The following is a 20,325-nucleotide window of genomic DNA, read 5'->3' as shown; positions in this document are numbered from 1 at the left end:
CTATGTGGGTGCATATATGTTTAGGATAGATATTTCTTGTTGATGGATTGAGCCTTTTATCATTATGTAGTGGCCTTCTGTATCTTTTTTGATTTTTAATAGCTGTAGGGTATTTTGTCTGAAATTAAGATCGCTACTCCTCCTTTCTTTTGTATTCCATTCCCCTGAAAGTTTGTTTCCCATCCTCTTACTTTGAGTCTGTGGGTGTCCTTTCTAGTGAGGTGAGTCTCTTGAAGGCAGTAGATTGTTGCCTGATGATATTTTATCCATTTTGCCATTCTATGTCTTTTCAGTGGTGCATTTAGTCCATTCACATTTAGGCTAATAATTGAAATGCAAGAGTTGATCCCTGTCATACGGTTCTTCCAGAATTGTTCCTGTTTGTTTGTTGTCTTTCTTTGGGTTTTGGAGTTGGTTCATGTGTGTTTTTAATCTTTTACCTATACTCTTGTGAAGAATGTTGTTGTTCTTTTTTCTTTTTCTTCTGTGTTCAGTACTTTCTTAAGTGTTTCTTGTAGAGGTGGTCTGGTGGCAGCGTACATTCTTAGAGATTGGATATCTGGAAAAGATTTCAATTCTCCCTCACTAATGAAACTTAGTTTGGCTGGGTAGGTTATTCTTGGTTGAAATTGTTTATCTTTTAGAACTTTGAAGATAGGACTCCAGGCTCTCCTAGCCTGAAGGGTTTCTGTGGATAAATCTGCTGCTGTTCTAATTGGTTTTCCCTGGTAGGTAGTCTGGCCTTTTTCTCTTGCTGCCTTTAGAATTTTTTCTTTTATAGCTACTTCGTTTAGGTGAATTATTATGTGTCTGGGAGTTGGTCTTCTCATTTGTTGTCTTGCAGGGGTTCTCTGAAACTCTTGTGTTTGAATTTTTTCATCCTTGATGAGATGAGGGAAGTTTTCTTGAATGATTTCATGAAAAGTTTGTTCCAGTGTGGCTTCTGTTTCTTTCTTCAGGAAGCCAAATTACTCTTAGGTTTGGTCTCTTGAAGTGATCATTCATCTCTTGCAGGTTTTCTTCTGTCTTTTTGAGCCTCTTTTCTATGCTTTTGACAGTTTGGGTTAGTTCTGTGTTTTGGTCTTCGAGCTCTGAGATTCTTTCTTCTTCTTGGCTGATTCTGCTTTCCATTCTTATTAGTCTGTTATTCATTTCCATCACAGTATTCTTTACTGCTGTTATTTCTGACATCAGCTCCTTCCTATTTTCCTCTTGTCTCTCCTTAATTTTTTAAATTCTCTCCATTTATGTCTTGATGTCTGGGTTTGTTGCATGTAACCAGTCATTCTGGGGGCTCTTCATTGTTTGTGTTCCAGAATCTGTTTTCTCAGTGTCTGATCTCCCAGGGGTCTGTGTGAGACCTATATTCTTCTTTTGGTTTTTCTTCATTTGTGCAGTTTTCCCCCTCCCTACTTTTTCCTTCCCTCCACGTCACCGTCTTCTTTAATTCTGTTATTCAGGGGTAAAGGGATTGGTTTTACTTCTGTTTGTTCAATCTCCTATTATTTATGTATGCCCTCTTACTTTGTTCAATTCTGGAGTATCATTGTAGGTAGGGGGTGGTCCTTTTTGCAGTTTTGAGATTTACTTAATGGGGGAGCTCTGATTCAAAATCTATCTGCAGGTCCTGGTATTCGCTGACAGGTGTGTGGATAATCTGGAACCCGCTTCCCACTGCCTTGGAATCTGTCCGTGCAGTGGGCTGTAGGTTTACTCCCTGAAATAAAATGTGGTTAGCAGAGGCGAGAGAATGGAGCAGGCAGTGGGTTGAAGAGGGGGGTGGAGAGATAGAGGAGTAAGGGGGGAAACAAACGAGTGTGCCAACAAATAGAGAGAGAGGCCTATACTGAAACAGATAAAAACAATAGACCACAGCTACAGTTGAACCAACTCTCATACAAAAAAAAATAATAAAACATATAGTGATGCTAACATACAAGCTAACCAACCACCTTATTAGTGTGCTGTTCCTCTATCCAAAGATATGGTTTACAGAGAGAAGAAAAGAGAAGAAAAGGAAGAGGAAAAAAGAAAAAGGAACAATACAGTAGGAATAGAATTAAGTCATTAAACTAACAGAATCATTGAAGCACACTCTGAGACATTTCGTTTAAATCCAATGTCCTTTCAGTTCTGATTTCTAGTTTTCTTTTCAAGCTGGTAAATTAGTTTGCGGTTAGGGTCAGTTGCCCCTGGTGTGCTGTGAAGGACAGTTCAGATCACCCTCTGTTCACCACTCTGGCCTATGTCTTTTTCAAGCCTGTTTCTCCCGTTTCGGTGTTGTTACCTTGAATCGCCAGCAGGTGGTGCTATCTCAGCTGCTCTCCCCAGAGGGGGTGTGGCTGGACAGGAAAGGCAGAGGCCGAAGATGGCTGCCTGCCTCAGGGCAGATGACAGGAGACTTACGGCGGCAGGACGTCTCAGTCGCAGGAGAGATGGCAGTGATCGCAGCAGATCTTCCCTGAAGGGGCTTCAAGGACTGAAGTGGATTGCCTCTGACCCGGGTGGTGCGATATGGCTGCCACGGAGGAGGCCGTGGTGGCGGGGGGGGGGGGGGTGGCTGCAGCGGCAGCCTCTGTTGTTTGCGCTGCAGTGACTGTCCAGTCCGCTTGATGCCCCAGCAGTGGCAACGACTGAGCTCCGTATGAAGAGCAGGCTGCGGTGTTGGGGTCCGCAGCCCCCGGGGTGAGAGTCAGAGGCCCACTGCAGTTCTCCTTTGCAGAGGGTTTCACAGACCGGGTTGCCCCGTCGCCATCTTGCCACTTCTTCCCGGTACATTTCTTATTTAATTTCATATCCTGAATTGTTTTTCTGATTTCTTTGTATCGTCTGTCAGAAGTGTTGTGTATTTCACTGAGCTTCCTTAGTATCAATAATGAAATCTTTTTCTGGGATTTTGTGAGTATCTTTTTGATTGGGATCTGTTGCTAGGAAATTATTGTGTTTTTTTGGTAGTGTGATAATTCCTTGCTTTTTGATGCTTCCTGTGTTCTGACATTGATAATCTGTGCATCTGATGCAAAAGTCACTTCTTATAGATTTTTGAATTTGCTTTTGTAGTAGAGGTCTTTTTCCTGAAGATGTATCAGTGATTGATTTGGTAGGGCCCTTTTGAGTTTGATTCTGGATGTGTAGGTGTATGATTTATTTGTCTGTAAATAGCATCAGTGGTATCTGTGATTTCCTCAGTGGTTTAGGGTGCATTTGTTTGTGGAGCTGTGTTGAAGTTTTGCCAGGGATTGGAATGCCAGATGGACCAATCTTTGGGCCCCAGTGGTGGCAGCATTGGCCTGATAATGAGCTCTGGGGCTGTGAACACTGGCTCTGGTGTTAGTAGGACCAGGCAGGCTGATTCTTGGGTCTCTGAGTGGCTTGCTCAGATGCCAATGGGGCAGTGGTAGGCTGGTTTCTTGGGTCCTGGGCAGTCGACATGGTGTGTGTGATGGCAACAGCAGTGGCAGGATGACCCTCTGGGTCTCAAGCAGTGCATACTGGTGTTATCTGTGGTTACAGTGTAGGGGTTTCCGTCCACAGCCCTAGACATGCAGCTCTTACGCTGTCCTGCTCTGAAGGCCAGGGCAGGCAAGTCAGCGCTGTGGCAGCAGCGCTGCAGTGCCATTCAGGGTGTGGGGCGGGACTCTGCACTTTGCATGCATGCCGGGACATGGAGGTCATGCCACCAGTGGGGGTTCAGTTGCCACTCAGAGCCCTAGATAGGCAAACCTCTGACTTGCCTGCCCTGGCCTTCAGAGGTGGCGGCAGCAGCAGCAGTATCAGCAGTATCAGCTATGCCTACAGCTGTGTGTGGTCTATATATGTGAGTCAAAGCACAGGGGCCACTTCAGTGGTGGCAAGGAATTTCAGTCTCTGCTTGTGAGACTGAGCAGAGAGTTTGTGCTGTTGCTGGAGTTGGGATCGCTTCTCATAACCCCAGTCAGGGAGTTCCTGGGCTCTGGGAAGCACACATTTTGGTGTTCTTTGTCTCAGGGAATGCCTTTTTGGTGTGCTGCACCATTTCTTCTCTGGGAGTAGTATTCTCTGTGGGTAAAAGTCCTGGGGACCCTATAGCACCTTTGGGACCAGTTGGTGCTGTGCTGCTGTAGCCCTCTGGGGGTGTCAGTGGAAGCTTCCTGGATGTGGAAATATGGGAGCTATGGTTCCCAGGGCAGGATGCAGTCCCATACACCTGTATGCTTTCAATGGTGTCCAGCTGTAGACACTTAGGTCTCAAGGGAATAAGTGACCCCGTACTTTCATAAAGTCTCCAAATCACCACCTACACTAGTGTCAGGGTTTGTGTGGACAGAGGTGCTTTCCCATGGTTCAGAGGACAGCAGCCCATGGTGGTTATTTGGACCACTGAAGGTCTCTTACCCTGAGTACCTCTGGGCTTCTGGCCAACCTTGGCTGAGCTGTATACTCACTTCCATCTTCTTCTGTGCCTCAAATGTTTCCGATGCCTTTTCTGTTGGACTCTAGGATATTCTATTTGAGGTATGATCATTTATTCACAGTTTTGATTTTTCTTTCTGGAGAGAATGATTGTCTGATATCCATAGTCAGTCATATTGAACTGTATTTCTACTATGTACTTCTTGGCACTCACTGCATTTCTAGTTCTACATTTATTATGTGACTGTCTAATTACTGTGTCACTAATTTGACTAAGGTTTGAGGAGGGCAGTTATCAGATATTTAATAGGAAAAGTTATAAAACTTTCTGTAAACATTTGTGATATTTTTTTAATTTGCTTTTACTCAATATTTTTTCTTTTATTTTTAATTGATAAATAATGATTGTATATATTTATGGAGTATGATGTGATATTTTGACATATTTAGTGTAGAATGATTAAATCAAGCTAATTAACATTATCTATCTCATATATTTATCATTTTTTGTGGTGAGTACACTTCAAATCTATTGTTTAGCAATTTTGAAATATACAATACACTATTATTAACTGTAGTTACTATTTATGCTATAGATTTTAAAACTTATTCCTTCTGTCCAATGAAAACTTTATATCTTTTGACCAACATCTCCCTACCCCACCTACCCACTCCCTGGTTACCACCATTCTACTCTCTACTTTTATGAGTTTGACTTTTTTAGATTCTACATACGAGTGAGATCATACAGTGTTTGTCTTTCTGTACCTAACTTATTCACCTAGCATTGTCCTCCAGGTTCAGTTGTGTTGTTACAAATGACAAAATTGCCTTTTTCTTTTAAGGCTGAGTAGTATTCCATTGTGTATATATGCTACGTTTTCTTCATGTGATTATCATGATTCTCAAAGTCTTTGGGGTTTTATATATCAATCTAAACAAAAAGCAGTAATAACAATTTAATAATGCCCATCCTAAGAAATTTCTGCTGTGCTTACACCCACCATACCACTTTATCTGATAAATTAGGAAGGTATCCCATTGCATATTAAGGATGGGAGTGTGTGCATGTGTGCGTGTGTGTTTAAAATAACTCAGTAAGTATTGTTGTTAGTCTTCAAGAGGTACCTATTATATGCAAAGTTTCCAAGATTACTTTCTTGAAACTTCTTAAATAGTATTTCAAAGAACATGCTTTGAGAAATGCTCTTTTACATCTATACTACATTAGTATGAATTACAGACAAGGAAATTAGGAAGATGGAAATGGCAACTTTTGAATATGGTCCTGGTAAAAGAGAATGGACAAGGAGGTATATAAAAAATGATAAATGGAAGAAAGAGAATCAGCAGAATTTAGTGCTGAATTTGAAGCTTGTTAGGTAAAGGTGGGTGATTAAAAATGGCAATCTCATGACAAAGGAACTGAAAAAAGGTTTAGTGGTAATCTTTATTCCTCCTTTTAATGTTTTTAAAATAAAAATAATAAAGATAATTTTTGGTCATCATAAAATGGCATACAATACACACAGATATATAGTGAAAAGTAAACGCTTCAAACCTTCAAATCCGCTTCCTTCTCCAGTGGTAACTGTGGTCAATAGTTTGACTTATAACTTTTCTTCTAACACTCATCTGTATATGTGTATATATAGGCATATATATACACATACATATTTTTAAAATAAATGGAAGCACTCTATACATATTGTTCTGTAACTTTCTTCACATAACAATGTATAATATACCTGTCAATGATCTACATCTATAATACCTCCTTTTTAATAGGCACATAGTAATGCATAGTTTCGATGTCCCATACTTTGTAATTACTAGTGGTAATCTTTATAGTGAATATGGAAATTGGACATGGCTGAAACATCAAGGCAATGTAATATAACAAGATTGTGTTACAATTTTTTAATAAGCCAAATTGCAGTGGAGAGGGGCTCATTTCATTTTTTTATTTGATCCTTTTGGTAAGGAATCACTCTTAGTACATTTTCGGTATTCTGACTTTTTAGAAACACATTTGTAGCATATCCTTAAAACCATAAAGCAAGCAATATATTTGCGGACAGATATTTTAAAATTTTTACAGAAAAATAGCAATAGCATACAAAATGTTAAACAATTATCCCTAACATCAATTTTTAAAAAATGTATAAGAAGTTAAAGTTCCTGCCCTCCAGCTCTCAATCTGTGAGATACCTATTGTCAACAGTTTTGATTATTTCTGACACTTTCTTGTGTTTATACAGTTTCAATATGCATATATGTACACATACTACTTTTGTTTTTTTTCGTTAGTGAAATGCAGTGATAATACTGTGTAGGTCTGTAACTTTTAAAAAGTTCTACCCCACTATCATGGAGTTGGATGAAAAATTTCTAATTAATTAAACTTATCTATCTTTTATGTTATCTTCATTTATTTTCTTGTACTAGCAACATTCACAATAGCCAAACTCAGAAGTGACTGATTTATTAAATGAAATGGCAATTTATTAACTTACAATGTGAGATATATCTGGTATCATAGACATTGCTCATTTGCTTGAGGCTTTCCCACCTGATGGATGAATTGCTCAAGAGACTAAAGTGTAGATAAGAAGACTGACTGGGGAACAGTGAAGTAGAACAAAAGCAAGGAGGTGTTCTAACAGGATATTTCTATCAAGCTAAGTTAGCTCCATGTCTTACCCTGGGGCTCTATCTTGAAAATGGCATTAGTCATTGGAGTCATAACCCTGAACATGGTTAAAGATACTCAGAGCAGGTTTCTTCCATATTTCTGATCTGGACTGTGTACAGCCCACCATTCCATTTTGATCAAGTCCTTATTCAGAGAGAGCACAGCATACCACATTACCCTTTCATAATGTGAGAAAAGTGTTGATTAGAATTTGAGAAGTTTCCATATCTGCCTGATGGAGACATGGAAAACACCTTTGCCTCCACAGAAACTCACAAGCACTCTTTTTAGGTGAGGCTCTATGGAGGTGGCTAATATATAGAGATGGTGGCAACCAGTGTCTCCAGACAATGCCAGAAGTCATGTCCCTTGGTGGCCAAAATCACCCCCAGATGAGAACATTGGTTTAGAGGGAGACTGGTTTTGAGTTAAGAAAAGAGCTAAAGCGAGGAAAACCAAGTGGGATATTTTATGGACGTCAACTGATAGTGGAAGTGAAGGTTATTAATTCCTCATCAGCAATGAAAGAGTATAGGATTTGTCATTAATAGACCCATCTTGGTCTCTTATTTTCTCACTAATTATGAGACCTTTGGTTAGTTGTATTATCCTTCTAGTTGGGAATTAGCATGGAGATTAACATTATTACCATTATTTTTTTAAACTTGTAAACTTATATACCAAACTTAACTGGCATTTTACATTATGTAAAAGTCTTCTGTAAGTTATAAAATATTATATAAAAGTAATGTATTGTCTGGTTTGTATTCTTGTTAACTTCTTACCACTGCTTTTATCCTTTCAGACCCTTAAACTATGGACAAATATAAACTTTACCTTTGCTTTGTTTTTTGAATTTGACCATGATTATAAATTTTTTCTAGGAACAATTAATTATTTTACCTTTATGTAAATATAATTAACTGAATTTTAAAATTACATTAGGGATTAAATTGTAGCATCATTTGTTTTATAATGGGAATAGTAAGAAAATGAGATTTCTTACAGTAGGTGTAGTAGGCAGATTTCCAGGCATGTATCTATTTCATATATTGAATAACATGATACAAATCTTTGGGAAACCTCACTGGGGGATGACACCAGTAGGGAACCCCACTTCTCTATCCAGAAAAATACCTGTTTATTTATTGTCTGTTTGTTTCTTCTCCTTAAGTCAGTCTTCATAGTAGGTTAATTAAATTTTTAAAATCTTTGACTACATTCATTTTTCTCTCTCTACTTAATGGATTCATTAGACATAGTTTTCCTCTATAGTCAATAAATGATTGCTGATTATTATAGAAAATATGCTATCTTTCTAGTATGCTATCTGCTAAAATTATCAGTGATCCTCCTCTTCATCATAGATTTCCCCAATGTAAAATTGTTTCACTATCTGTAGTTCTCTGAGTTTCTCCAGAATTCATCCTTTGAATTGTATTGTTGGGGAAGCTTGAGGGGTGCATTGTGTACCATCATGATGCAGATTTACTGGACCTCCAGGAGAGTGTCTCTGTAATACTTTAGTTATTTGCTCAAACCCTAGAATCCACTTTAAGTGTCCTATTACCTTGTTGTCTCTCTGGATTGTAGTGTTTAGCATCTGCTGTTTCGCACACATCTCTTAGTGATCTCTTGAGTTTAATCTTAGCTGTCTGTTTATCATGAATTGAACTAGTCACCCATTGTTGATTTTAAACAAATTTTTCTGGTTTTTTTGGGGGGTTTTGAGTTGGAGTCTCACTCTGTCACCCAGACTGGAGTGCAATGGCCGCTCCCGGCCACCGCAGCCTCGACCTGCTGGGCTCCGGCGATCCTTCTGCCTCAGCCTTCCAAGTAGCTGGAACTACAGGCGTGTGTTATCATGCCTGGCTAATTTTTGATTTATTGTAGAGATGAGGTCTCGTCAAGTTGCCCAGGCAGATCTCGAACCCATGGGCTCAGGCAATCCACTCACCTCAGCTTCCCAAAAATTTTTAAAAAAATATTTTTACTGACCCTACATGCCTTTCCTTTTTATTTCTTCTCAGGTGCAATAATAATCACATGGATTTTGGGGAAGTTTTATTAACTAATGAGAATATTGAATTCAATGGAATTGTTTTTGATCACTATCATAAAATTGCTCACTCACATTTACTTATGGTACCAGTTTTTCTTCAATACTTGAGACAAAGTTTAGTGTATTTATTTTCTTCATGGATTTGAAGCTACCTCTTCTATGAAGTTACCACCTATCCTAACCAAAACCTCTTCATCTATATTTCTGGCATGTAGAAAGTGCTCACAATCTAAAAACTGTAGTTCTAGGGTAAGAGAAGCCAATTTGAAGAGCCATCTGAAGATTTTGAGAATCATTTGAGTTTCTTAAAGAGAAAGAACACCCCTCTGGTATGAGCTTATTGAAGAAAATCAGAAGGAGAAAATGATAAAGGCAACAGAAAGAGACATGGTCAGAACAGAAATAATAAGGAAGGTACTTTCTATCTGGAGGAATGTTCAAGTTCAGGAAACTTTTTAGTTTCTATTTTTCCTTAGTGGCCCCTCACACAAAGAACAACATTTAAATCAGGATGGTGTTAGGAGATTCCACTGGACTTCTCATTGGTTCATCTTGTGAGTCTCTTCTGCTCAGATGTTTCAGAGATCCCTCCTTCACCACCTGGCCTGCTGTTTTTTTGTTTGAGCTGCCTAAGTCCTTCAACCCCTTGCAATGGAGTAGGATGTCATCTTGGTGTCCCTTTTCCTTCTTATCCTACCAAATCTTACACAGACCATTTCCATTATATTAGAGAAACAGGCAGAGGTGAGTATATTCCTGTCTGGGCTGGAATTTTCTTTCCTGGAGTTTCAGAGTTTTTTTTTTTTTTTAACTACAGTTAACTCCTTTACCATACCCAGGAGTATCTTTGGCATCAGTGCTTGGAAACTTAATGCTTTCCCACAGGCTGTTTTATAAGAATGCATTAATTAGTTTATTAATTGATTTACACCTTCTTATTCCAAAATCTGATGTCAGCTATGTCTCTAGTCTACAAGACATTTAGAGATCTGAAATGGTAGGCATACCTTGCTCCTATCAAGGACCCAGACTTGGTTTCAATAAGGGGGCTAAACTGATCTTTTAGGCTGGAATGCTGCAGAGCTCAGCCGTTGGACTTTATCTTTCCACTCTTTTTTTTTAAAGGAGAGCTTGTTCAATATTACTTTAGCTACTACCTTAATATTATTGATGATTCTCAAATATATAACTCCTGCCCCAAGTCTCCTTTGAATGTCAGACTCATTTCTAATTATTTACTGAATATCTCCACTTGTATATCCATAAGCACTTTAAACATAGTATGTCTAAAACCAAACATGGATCCCCCATAATCTAAATTTGCTTTCCTCTAGCATGTCCTATCTCTGTAAATCTGGTTGGTTTGGCCAAAAACCTTTGAGTCTTTTTCTTGTGTGTCACATCCAAACCTTTAGCAAGTGCTAGTAGATACTCTTTAACAATATATCTCAAATTCAGCCACATCATTTCTTCCAGCATTATCATTCAAGGTCAAGCCATCATCTTCTCTCATCTGGACCACTGCAATAGGCTCCTAATGGTCTCCTTGCTTTATTCTTGCCCTGATCCCACCTTCTAAATATAAATTAGATTATAATTTTCTGCTGCTTAAAACCTAATGACCTCTCATCAACAAGGTTCAGCTTAACTTGGCCCTTGACGACCTCCCTAGCTTTGTCCTCTGTGAATGTGCTTCTCACTCACTCTCCTCCAGTTACACTAACCTAAAACATTCCCACTTCAGAATTTTTGCATTTGCTATTCTCTCTGCCTCGAACTCCCTTTCTCTAGATATTTATGTGGCTTGTTCCCTTACTTCATTTGGGCCTGTATTCAAATATCATTTCCTCAGAGAGACCTTTTTATTTGTTAGTCATCCTGCTTAAAATAGCATCCTCCTGAAATCCCCATCCTTATGGTGCTTTACTTTCTTTTTTTTTTTTAGAGTTGGAGTCTCACTCTGTCGCCCAGACTGGAGTGCAGTGGCCGCTCCCGGCCCCTGCAGCCTCGACCTGCTGGGCTCCGGCGATCCTTCCGCCTCAGCCTTCCGAATAGCGGTGCTTTATTTTTGTTCCATAATTCTTATTGTTATTTGACATTATTTAAAAACTATGTATTGTCTGTGTCCACATTCAAATGCAATCTCCATGAAGGCAGGGAGGACAAAGGCATTGTTTTGTTCACTGCTATATTTTCAGTACCTAGAACAGCACCTGGCTCATACAGTATACTATATATTTATATTTATAGGACATATATATCTGTAGGATGAATGAATGACTGTACCTATCCTTTGAGAAGGACTCTGCAATAATGTCCTAGTTCACTGGGCAGGATCCGTAGTCCCCAAGTCATTGCTTCTGTCTCTATGTATGGATCAGTTGTCTGCCTGATGTATGCATGCATGCTTTTGGCTCCAGGCACTCACCCCTTTCAATCCATTTCAGCATCAGTTCCTTCTTTTACCTACTCTCAAAGTTTGCACTTTCCTTCTTCATCCCACAAAAGCGTGTGTGTGGGTTTTTTTTTAAAAAATAATTTTATAGCAGATGTTCATACATAGGAACAAAAGGCAGTTTCTACTAGAAGATGAGGGTTATTTCATGATAGTGCTGGCAAAAACAGAAAATAAGGAAAAGAAAATTAGAGACTTGGAAAAATTAAATTCCAGAGTTCTTAAGGAACTTGCAAATATTTTAGAAACAATATTCTTCTGAAATTGTAGCAAATGAGAAAGGCAACAAATGATTGTACTTTTTACTAGTTCGAACTCACCTAGAGTCTGGAGTTCCATGTCTCATGTTGAGTCCAACCTGGGTTACAAAGTTTTTAAAAAGACAAATGAATGTGTTCAGAGTTGGCTAACAGTATAGTGAGAAAGCATCATAAAAGTAATGATGAAAATCTATTATTACTGAAGAATACTATTTAATATTGTTGAATAATGATAAAATTATTATTGAATAATAATTTTGAATACTACATGCCAGGCATTATCCTAAATACTGTTTGTAAAAAGTTACTTAATCATCATCCAATGAAAAACATACTAACATGTCTATTTTCAGATGAGAAAATTAAGGTACAAAGAGGTTAAATAAGCTAGTAAGAGTGCGAACCAGTGCTGATTTTATTCTGATTTCAGAGTCTATACTCTTTACCACTGTTACTGTCTTTGAATATTTGAAGAGGGTGCTATTGAATAAAAACTGGGGCTACTGTGGAAGCTATAAGAAGTCAGTTTTAGCCTTAACCTTAAGCTCAATAGTCACCACCTCCTTCTCAGTCCTTTTAGTCTACCCAATATGTATTTCTGTAATAGGACTGGTAACAATATTTTGTTACACTCACTTGCTTTTATTTCTGCCTCTTTCTATTAATCAATATTTAACCTATTTTAAGATTGATTCCTTTTTGAGTCATGAAATTTAGTATAGACCAGGTTCGATGATTCAGCCTGTAATCCCAGCACTTTGGGAGGCCGAGGCAAGTGGATTGCCTGAACCCATGGGTTCGAAACCAGCCCGGGCAACTTGGTGAGACCTCATCTTTACAATAAATAAAAAATTAGCTGGGAGCAGTAGCACATGCCTGTAGTTCTGGCTACTTGGAAGGCTGAGGTGGAAGGATCACCGGAGCCCAGCAAGTCGACATTGGGGTGGTGGTGAGCGCGCCACTGCACTCTAGCCTAGGCGACTGAGTGAGACTCCAACTCAAAAAACAAACAAACAAACAAACAAAAAAACCAAAGAAATTTAATCTAGTGCTTGGGATATAATCAATATTCAGTTTTTGTTAATTTGTATTAACAGTGAATGAAGGATCTTGCTGGGTGTGGTGGCTCACGCCTATAATCCCAGTACTTTGAGAAGCAGAGGCGAGAGGATTGCCTGCGTCCAGGGGTTGAAGACCAGTCTGAGCAATTTGGCAAGACCTCGTCTCTACAATAAATAAAAAAATTAATCTGGTGCACACCCGTGGTTCCAGCTATTTGGAAGACTCAGGCAGAAGGATTGCCTGAGCACAGCAGGTCAAGGCTGCAGTGGCTGTGATCATGATGCCACCGCACTCTAGCCTGGGCAACAAGAGTGAGACTCCTACTCAAAGCAAAACAAAACAAAACAAAAACAAAAACAATGAATGAAGGATCTTTTAATTGCTTATAGCTGTTCCATGGTAGAATATCTTTTCTGTCAGATAGTGAGCTCCTGGTCATTGGCAGTATTTAAGCATGGATCCTTGAAGGGATGCTGCAGAAGGAACATCATGTCATGTGGAAGTGGAAGATTAGATCAGGTTTTCTTCTAACTATGAATTATCTGATTCTATGATAAGTTAGTTATGATTCCTTCTCCAAACATGTATTAAGCAGCTACTATATGACTGGCATTATTTTAAGCACTGAAGATATAATGATAAATGTGGCCAGTCAATATTCATAAGGAGTTAGTAGTTAATGGGTAATTAAGAAAAGAGATGCTTGAGTATAGGTGTAAAACTTTAGTAGATAAAAATAAACAGAGGACAGATTTTAGAGATGGTTTTTATAAAGGAGGAAGGAGAGAAAATCTATTATGAAGGGGAGAAATAGATATAAAGGATGATTCTAAAATTGTCTGTCTGGGAAAGGAGAGTTTGGGGAGTGAAGACCACATGCTATGTTGCTGTGGGGGAATTCCCTAAATGAGAAATATCAGTATTTGCCATCAAGGTATGTGGCAAGGCTGGATGTAATTCAGTAGAGATTAATTAATTTGTGAAGTATTTTGAAATTCCTGGAACAAATGTACCATCTCTTATTAGTCTCCAAAACTTATAAAGTTGATTAAGTCCTCCCCCCACTGTCCTCCTCCTCTAGTGGAATTAGCATGAAATGGAACAGTCCTTTATGTCAAGTAAGGATAAGCTTTCTGGTGACTAGGACAAGGGGATTCTTCAGTTTTCTTTTCTGATTCATTTGTCTGGAATCTGTTAGGCAGTGGAGAAATGGTGGTCTGTCTTTTTATTATCCTGGTCCCTCATGCTTCTCATCTTTCACACATCCAAATATGTCTTAACACAGAATCATCCTCTCTAGCTGGAACATGATGCCTAGGTGGGTGGGGGATTCCCCTGTTTTGTTTAAAATTGTAGTTGTCTTGGTTTGGCTAGCATGTTCATGATTAGTTTACTGACAATTGGGTTTTTTTCTTTGTATACCATATGCTATTCTATGATTCACCAGCTTTGAGTCTGTTGCCTTGAAGGTGAAACAATTTCTTCCAATGTTGATATTTCATAATCTCATAGATAACAAGCATACGCATATGCATAGTCCTTTCAGAAGTTTTAAACATTTGGAGATGAATGAATTATGCCACAAATGGAAAGGAGCAGTATAAAATTATAATGGTGAGATCCAATCATCTTTTGTTGGGTGGTTATATGAACACTGATATTGATAAAGCCTGGATGCTTCTCTATATTTCTTTATCTCTCCTTGTGAAATTATTTCTAGTGTGTTATTTATTTGTGATTTTAAAAATTTAACATTTTACTTAATTGCCTTGATTTACATGTATTTTAATATTTTAGAATGACAAGATTTTTAATTTTAGATGTCAGTAGGGTTTAAATTTCAAATAAATCATAACATTAGCTGTCTATATTGTAGTGGTGGCGTCTTCTATACTTAATGTGTAGCAATAGCTAATCAAACCTCAAGAAATATCTTCTGGTTTCTGATACAAATAATAATCTTTCAAAATATTTCAGTACAACACACTACATTTTCTGAATGCAAAAGTTATTTCTGCATAGTTACTTTCTAGATATTTAGAAGATTAGACTTCTAATAAACATGGGCTAAATTAGGTTCCTGCATATAGCTTTCATCAATGCACTTTTGCATTGCATAATTTAGCCACTTGTCTCTTTTCACTCAGAACGTTAGGGACTGTTTTCCAACAAAGGAAAACCCTTTGTAATGTCATAGTATAGATGTATTCATAAATACCTGTATAAGTTGTATATTTGGAGAGATTTTTAAAAGATTCTCATTCATAGCATATCTTTCTCCTTCTCTTCCTCCTTACCTGGTTTTAGCTCCTCTTTGGTTCAGGTGTGCTGGTGTCCCTAAGCCTTTCTGGGCCACAGCTGGAGAAAGTGATGATTGACAGAAGCCTGGTGGGGAAGCTCATCTCAGACACCATCAGTGATGGTAATTACCCCCATGTGCAAATCAATTGCTTACATTAACAGTGGGGCAAGAGAAATAGTGTGCCAACAGGTAGACTAATTATTACCACTGGGGACTTGCAAACATAACAAGTAATTGCTTGTAATAGCATACTTACATCCCCTGGGACCAATACAAGTTTAGACTAATATTTAATATCAAAGTTTTTGTCTCCTTGTTAAGTGTTAGGCTTATAGTCTGAGTTTTTTTCACTTTTTTCTTAAAAAATGTGAACATATTTTCAAAATAGGGTTTTGTTTTCATTCTTTCAAAAATTAGGTCTTCTATTATTAACATTTCAAATATCATTTCCAAATACATTTTAATAAATGACATGAATATGATAAATATGTTTATACAGCCACCAGTTGGTGCTTTTACTCTCATAAGAAGAGAGTGAAAGAAAACCTTATGAATACTATCTTTTGAGAGATTTGGGGCTACATTTTCTAAATATCAAAGATCGGTGCCAAGAGAAATCTGGCTTTATTAAATGACACCACAATCAGTAGATAATTGATACAAAGCACATAAGAAAAAGATTTTAAGCCAATTATTGAACAGGAAGTGTACTGACATTTATAGAGCCATAAAAAACTCTATGCTTGGTGCCAACCTACCTATTTCATTTAACACAAGAAAGCAAATATGAGGTATACTTATTTCAATTATTTTACATAAGAAAACTGAAGCTGAGTTACTAAAGAATATGCCCAGAGTCATATGCCTAGAAAGTGCCTGAGCTGAGATTTGAACACAGGTTCTGGCTACAGAGCTCATTTTCCTTTTCACTTTGTTGTGCTGACTCCTGAATTTTTGAGATTATGTTCTTTTATTCAAGTTACCTTGAATAAAAAAGGTCTAAAAATAGATTGTATTATCATGAAAGACTGACAGTGGTCAGTATCTTAAATTTAATGATTAAAGGAAAGTGTGGTCTAGCAGAAAAGACAGAGGTGAGAATAAAGAAACCTTTCTGTCTGCTGTGTGTGCTCACTAGCTACCCCTGAATAAATCAGACACAATCACATCATTTTAAAGAACACTCTGCAGGATAAAGATAATTAGCAACATTATTGATAATAATAAGCTGGGAGTAAGATTGTGAGCACTCCACTTTCTCTTCCTTATAGAAATATGGTGCTAAGGAGCCTTCCCTATGGAAGAGATTCTATTTTCATATATCTCATAATTGACCACTTACTTGGCACCACAAATAAAATAGTGGCTCTGATGCTTTTGTCATAGTGATGCTCCTTGATCAGAATTAAAAAGGAGATTTTCAATACTATTTCTGTCTCTGAGTTATCTTTTTTCACTTGTTTCTTTTATTTGTACCCAAAATAATACACTCTCATGGGAACATGATAACAATGTGATTTCTTGGCAGTGCTCCAGATTCTCCTTTAATTGTGTAGATCACTGTTGGTCACTGCTTACATGACCAGGAGTGTGGAAGTAATGAAAAACGTATAAAACATTTAATAATGTTTTTATGCTAGTAACAATATAAAACATTTCTCAAATTTCTTTTATATATTTTTTATCAATAATTTTATGGAACATTAATGGTCCTCTCTGTAACCTATGAATATTAATTATCTGCCTACTTTTGTGCTTTAGAAATAAAGTTATAGAAATATTTTTGCTAATCTTCATTGTGGAATATTAACTTAAATAATATACCTGTTGGCATAATGTGCTTTATTTTATTCAGCTTGTATACTCCCAAAAGAAGTTTCATTGAGGAAAAAATTTTAAAATTTAAAAAAAAGATTTGTGGAGAAAACTGATCAGTATCCCCAAGTAAATCAACTTTATTCTCAGATGGTTTATATCATGTAAACATAAGATTAAAGTCTCAGCACAAATAAAAGTCAATGTTTTCCTCTCTACATTCAGATGTAAGATAGTCTTCCTTTTATACTTTTCTAGCCCTGGTTCCAAATATGTCTCATTTGGTGGTTATCCCCAAACATCAGTGTATATTGAAATAGTCACTGGGAAAAAAAAGAAAAATACCAAATCCATGCATGATTACATCAATGATTGTGACTTATCCCTGATATCTTTAATAATTTTATAATAATACCATAATAGTATTTAGGAGACTTTAGTGATTTCAGTTAATATGCATCTTCTGAAAATAGCTTTTTGTAATATTTCAGAGGAAAAGATTTATTCATTCATTATTTTTTTCTAACTTGGTATTATCAAATTGTGTTTTTTAGCTCTTCTCACAGACAATTTTATCATCTTATCATTTTTGGCACAAAACAAACTATGTTTTATTCAGTTTACCAAGAAGATGGATTCCCCTGATATAAACAAAAGACTGGAAAAACTCTCAGCCTTGGATTATAAGGTAGAGATTTCAATTTACATAGTCATATTATTAATTATTAAGGTATGCTAGAGTATCACATGAGTTGGAATTATTATAGGATTAAGCTTGATTCACTGTAAACAGTGGCCATCCTAAGTTTTCATTTTTACTCTCACTGGGGGTAGGTCTAACAAAGGTATGTTTTGGAGCAATTTGTGTAGTACTTACAGAAGTCAAAGACATAATAGAAGCAAGTTACACTTTTGAAAATGGTTTTCTTGCTAGTGGTAGTATATACATCACTCTCATTTTCCCTTTAGGCCCCTATATCATCTTTCTAGGCTAGGATATCTGCTCTGGTTTCCACCTCACAAGTATAGAAACAAGGAAGAAACATTTTAAAAGTTTAATAGAAAAGTATAATAAAAAAGGAGTGGGAAGAACCCTCCCTTCCAACTATAACTTGAAAAAATGCAAAATGAAATCTCCTTCATGTGTTAGTATCTCTCCCTTAGCTCCAGGTAATTTGCTTCCATACTGTATTAAGGACTTCACATCTGTTAAGTCAGGATTTTTATTTTATATGATGTATTTAACTTTTGTCACTTTACATTTTAACTGCTGGGAAGGCATACTCTCTGCTAGGATGAGTATCTAATACATTTTCCAGGCTGTTTCATTTCAAGGCCTCTTTTCAGCAATGACTTGTGTTTGCAAGATTGATCCGGCCTCTGTGTTGTGGATTTGAGACAGTTCACTGTTCACTGGGAACAGAGCTGATATACAGCTTCCTTAAAAAAGATGCACACTTATGCCATACCTAGAGTATCTGCAGCAAGGCAAAGAGTTTGAGAAGCCAACTCCTCTGTGGCTTGAAACTTGTGTGTGTTTTTGGAATAGTATTTAATTTAACATTTTGCCCTTTGGGATTCTTACTACGAATGAGGTGGTATTGGTGTGAGGAGGATTTGGTCTTATTTGGTAGAAACATCTATTCTTATAAAACAAGATTTCTAACATGGAATAAAATGTATCAAATGACTTTTTCATTGTGGTAATGAACTATAATGTGGTTCTGTTTGCCAACTTTGTGACGCTTCTATAAAACCTTGTATAATATGTATTTTCTTTTTAATTCATTTATTATATTTGATTAGCCAAAAACAAATAAGATGTTAACAGTCCTAAAGGAATTTACTTGAGATATTTTTTATTTACTAATATTTGTCTTTAAAATATGCCAACATGCATTAACTAAAACCATTTAAAGTAAATATTGTTAATGCTAGTATATAAAATTTTGTATGACTAATTTCTTAATTGTAGGTGTTATGGATAGCTTGATATAATCTCAGCTGAAGGATAGTAGCTACCTGTTAATGAGACCAGAGGAGAAACTGTCAGGATGTCATCTTTTTTTACAAAAAGATGTGGAAAATAACTCTAGTATTTGGGTCCCTTATACCTTAAGTAAGGGAATTACTTACTTGTTTATTTTTTTCTGCCTTTGGATTTTGGAAATTAGCACCATGGGCATTCCACGTTATTTCTATACAATAAAGAAGTAATCTGCTTCCCTTTGGAAAGCTCATGAATTTCATTTCCTTGTTTAATATTTTAAAAATATAGATATTTAATACTTAGTCCAATCTGCCTTTTGCTCACCTGGAAGGCTATTTTAAGAAATTTGTTCATTTTAGTTGCCCTCTTGATCATCATGACAGAATACTGATAACATTAGAATTCATAGGAAATGAATTTAAAATAACATAAGTGAGATGCATTATGTGAGAACCGAAAATGTCAATCGCTCATTTTAACTGTTTCCTCATTTAGAAATTAATAGGTAACATACTTACGCAGCAATTCAGACATAAAAATGATGTGTGTGTATTTTTAAATACTTAGCAATTTCATTGTGATATTGCTCTCAAATAAGAAGATAGTTAAAACAATGATATTGAGAGCTTAAATATAAGAATTTACACTTAAGGGCATAAAGTACATCTGTGTTGTCTGTCATTGCCCATTTGGATTTATAACAAGGAAGTAATATAGAGTATTGTACTTCTGCTTTTCTTTACAGTTGTACCATAATTTAATTCTTTCAGACTGACATAATTTTGGCAAAGAAAATTGCAGAGTACATATCCTGAAACTATTGACCTTTAACAAGTTTTCCTGTCTACATTTTAAAAATCCAATTCAATTTATTTAACAGTGAAGAGACAGTGCAGGAGTTAAATGTTTACCATGAGAGAACAACACTGGTAATTACCTTGATTTCAGTTCCTTTTGATGTGCATTCAGAGGATGAAGAGGTCAATAATATTATGGCCATGCAAATAGAAAAGGGTTCCTTTTGACCATATTGAAAAAAAATCGCAGAGGATTATTAAAGCATTAACCTTGATTTTAATGGCCTTGGTTGAGTGGTGAGATCACAATTTGGATGAGCCTGATTATTTACTAAATACAATACATAAATGCAACGGGTTCTTAACACCCATTGCACTCTGGCATTATCGCATTACTGCCATCCTTTGTTGCCTTGCAGACAGGAATATGAAAGCAATCTGTCATGTAGTGAGACTGGCTCCAGAAGCATTTCTCTGATAAGAAGACCCCCTGCC

The 20,325-nt window shown here is 36.9% G+C and overlaps 1 protein-coding gene across 1 annotated transcript in view; it reads left to right on the top strand.

Annotated features, from left to right (window-relative positions):
• The window catches only part of WDPCP (WD repeat containing planar cell polarity effector), a gene marked incomplete at its 3' end in the record, with an annotated part of 90,286 nt that overhangs the window by 34,879 nt on the left and 35,082 nt on the right, over positions 1-20,325 (top strand). Inside the window, exons 7-8 of the mRNA XM_021713173.1 lie at positions 15,234-15,348; positions 17,598-17,731. Coding sequence (XP_021568848.1) covers positions 15,234-15,348; positions 17,598-17,731 — 249 coding nt within the window. The remainder of the gene's footprint in view (positions 1-15,233; positions 15,349-17,597; positions 17,732-20,325) is intronic.

This window comes from Carlito syrichta, unplaced genomic scaffold, assembly GCF_000164805.1.
Source record: "Carlito syrichta isolate Samal-C Ts95f unplaced genomic scaffold, Tarsius_syrichta-2.0.1 Scaffold304329, whole genome shotgun sequence".
In the NCBI taxonomy this organism is placed as follows: Eukaryota; Metazoa; Chordata; class Mammalia; order Primates; family Tarsiidae; genus Carlito; species Carlito syrichta.
This window is presented reverse-complemented; position numbering and strand designations above follow the sequence as displayed.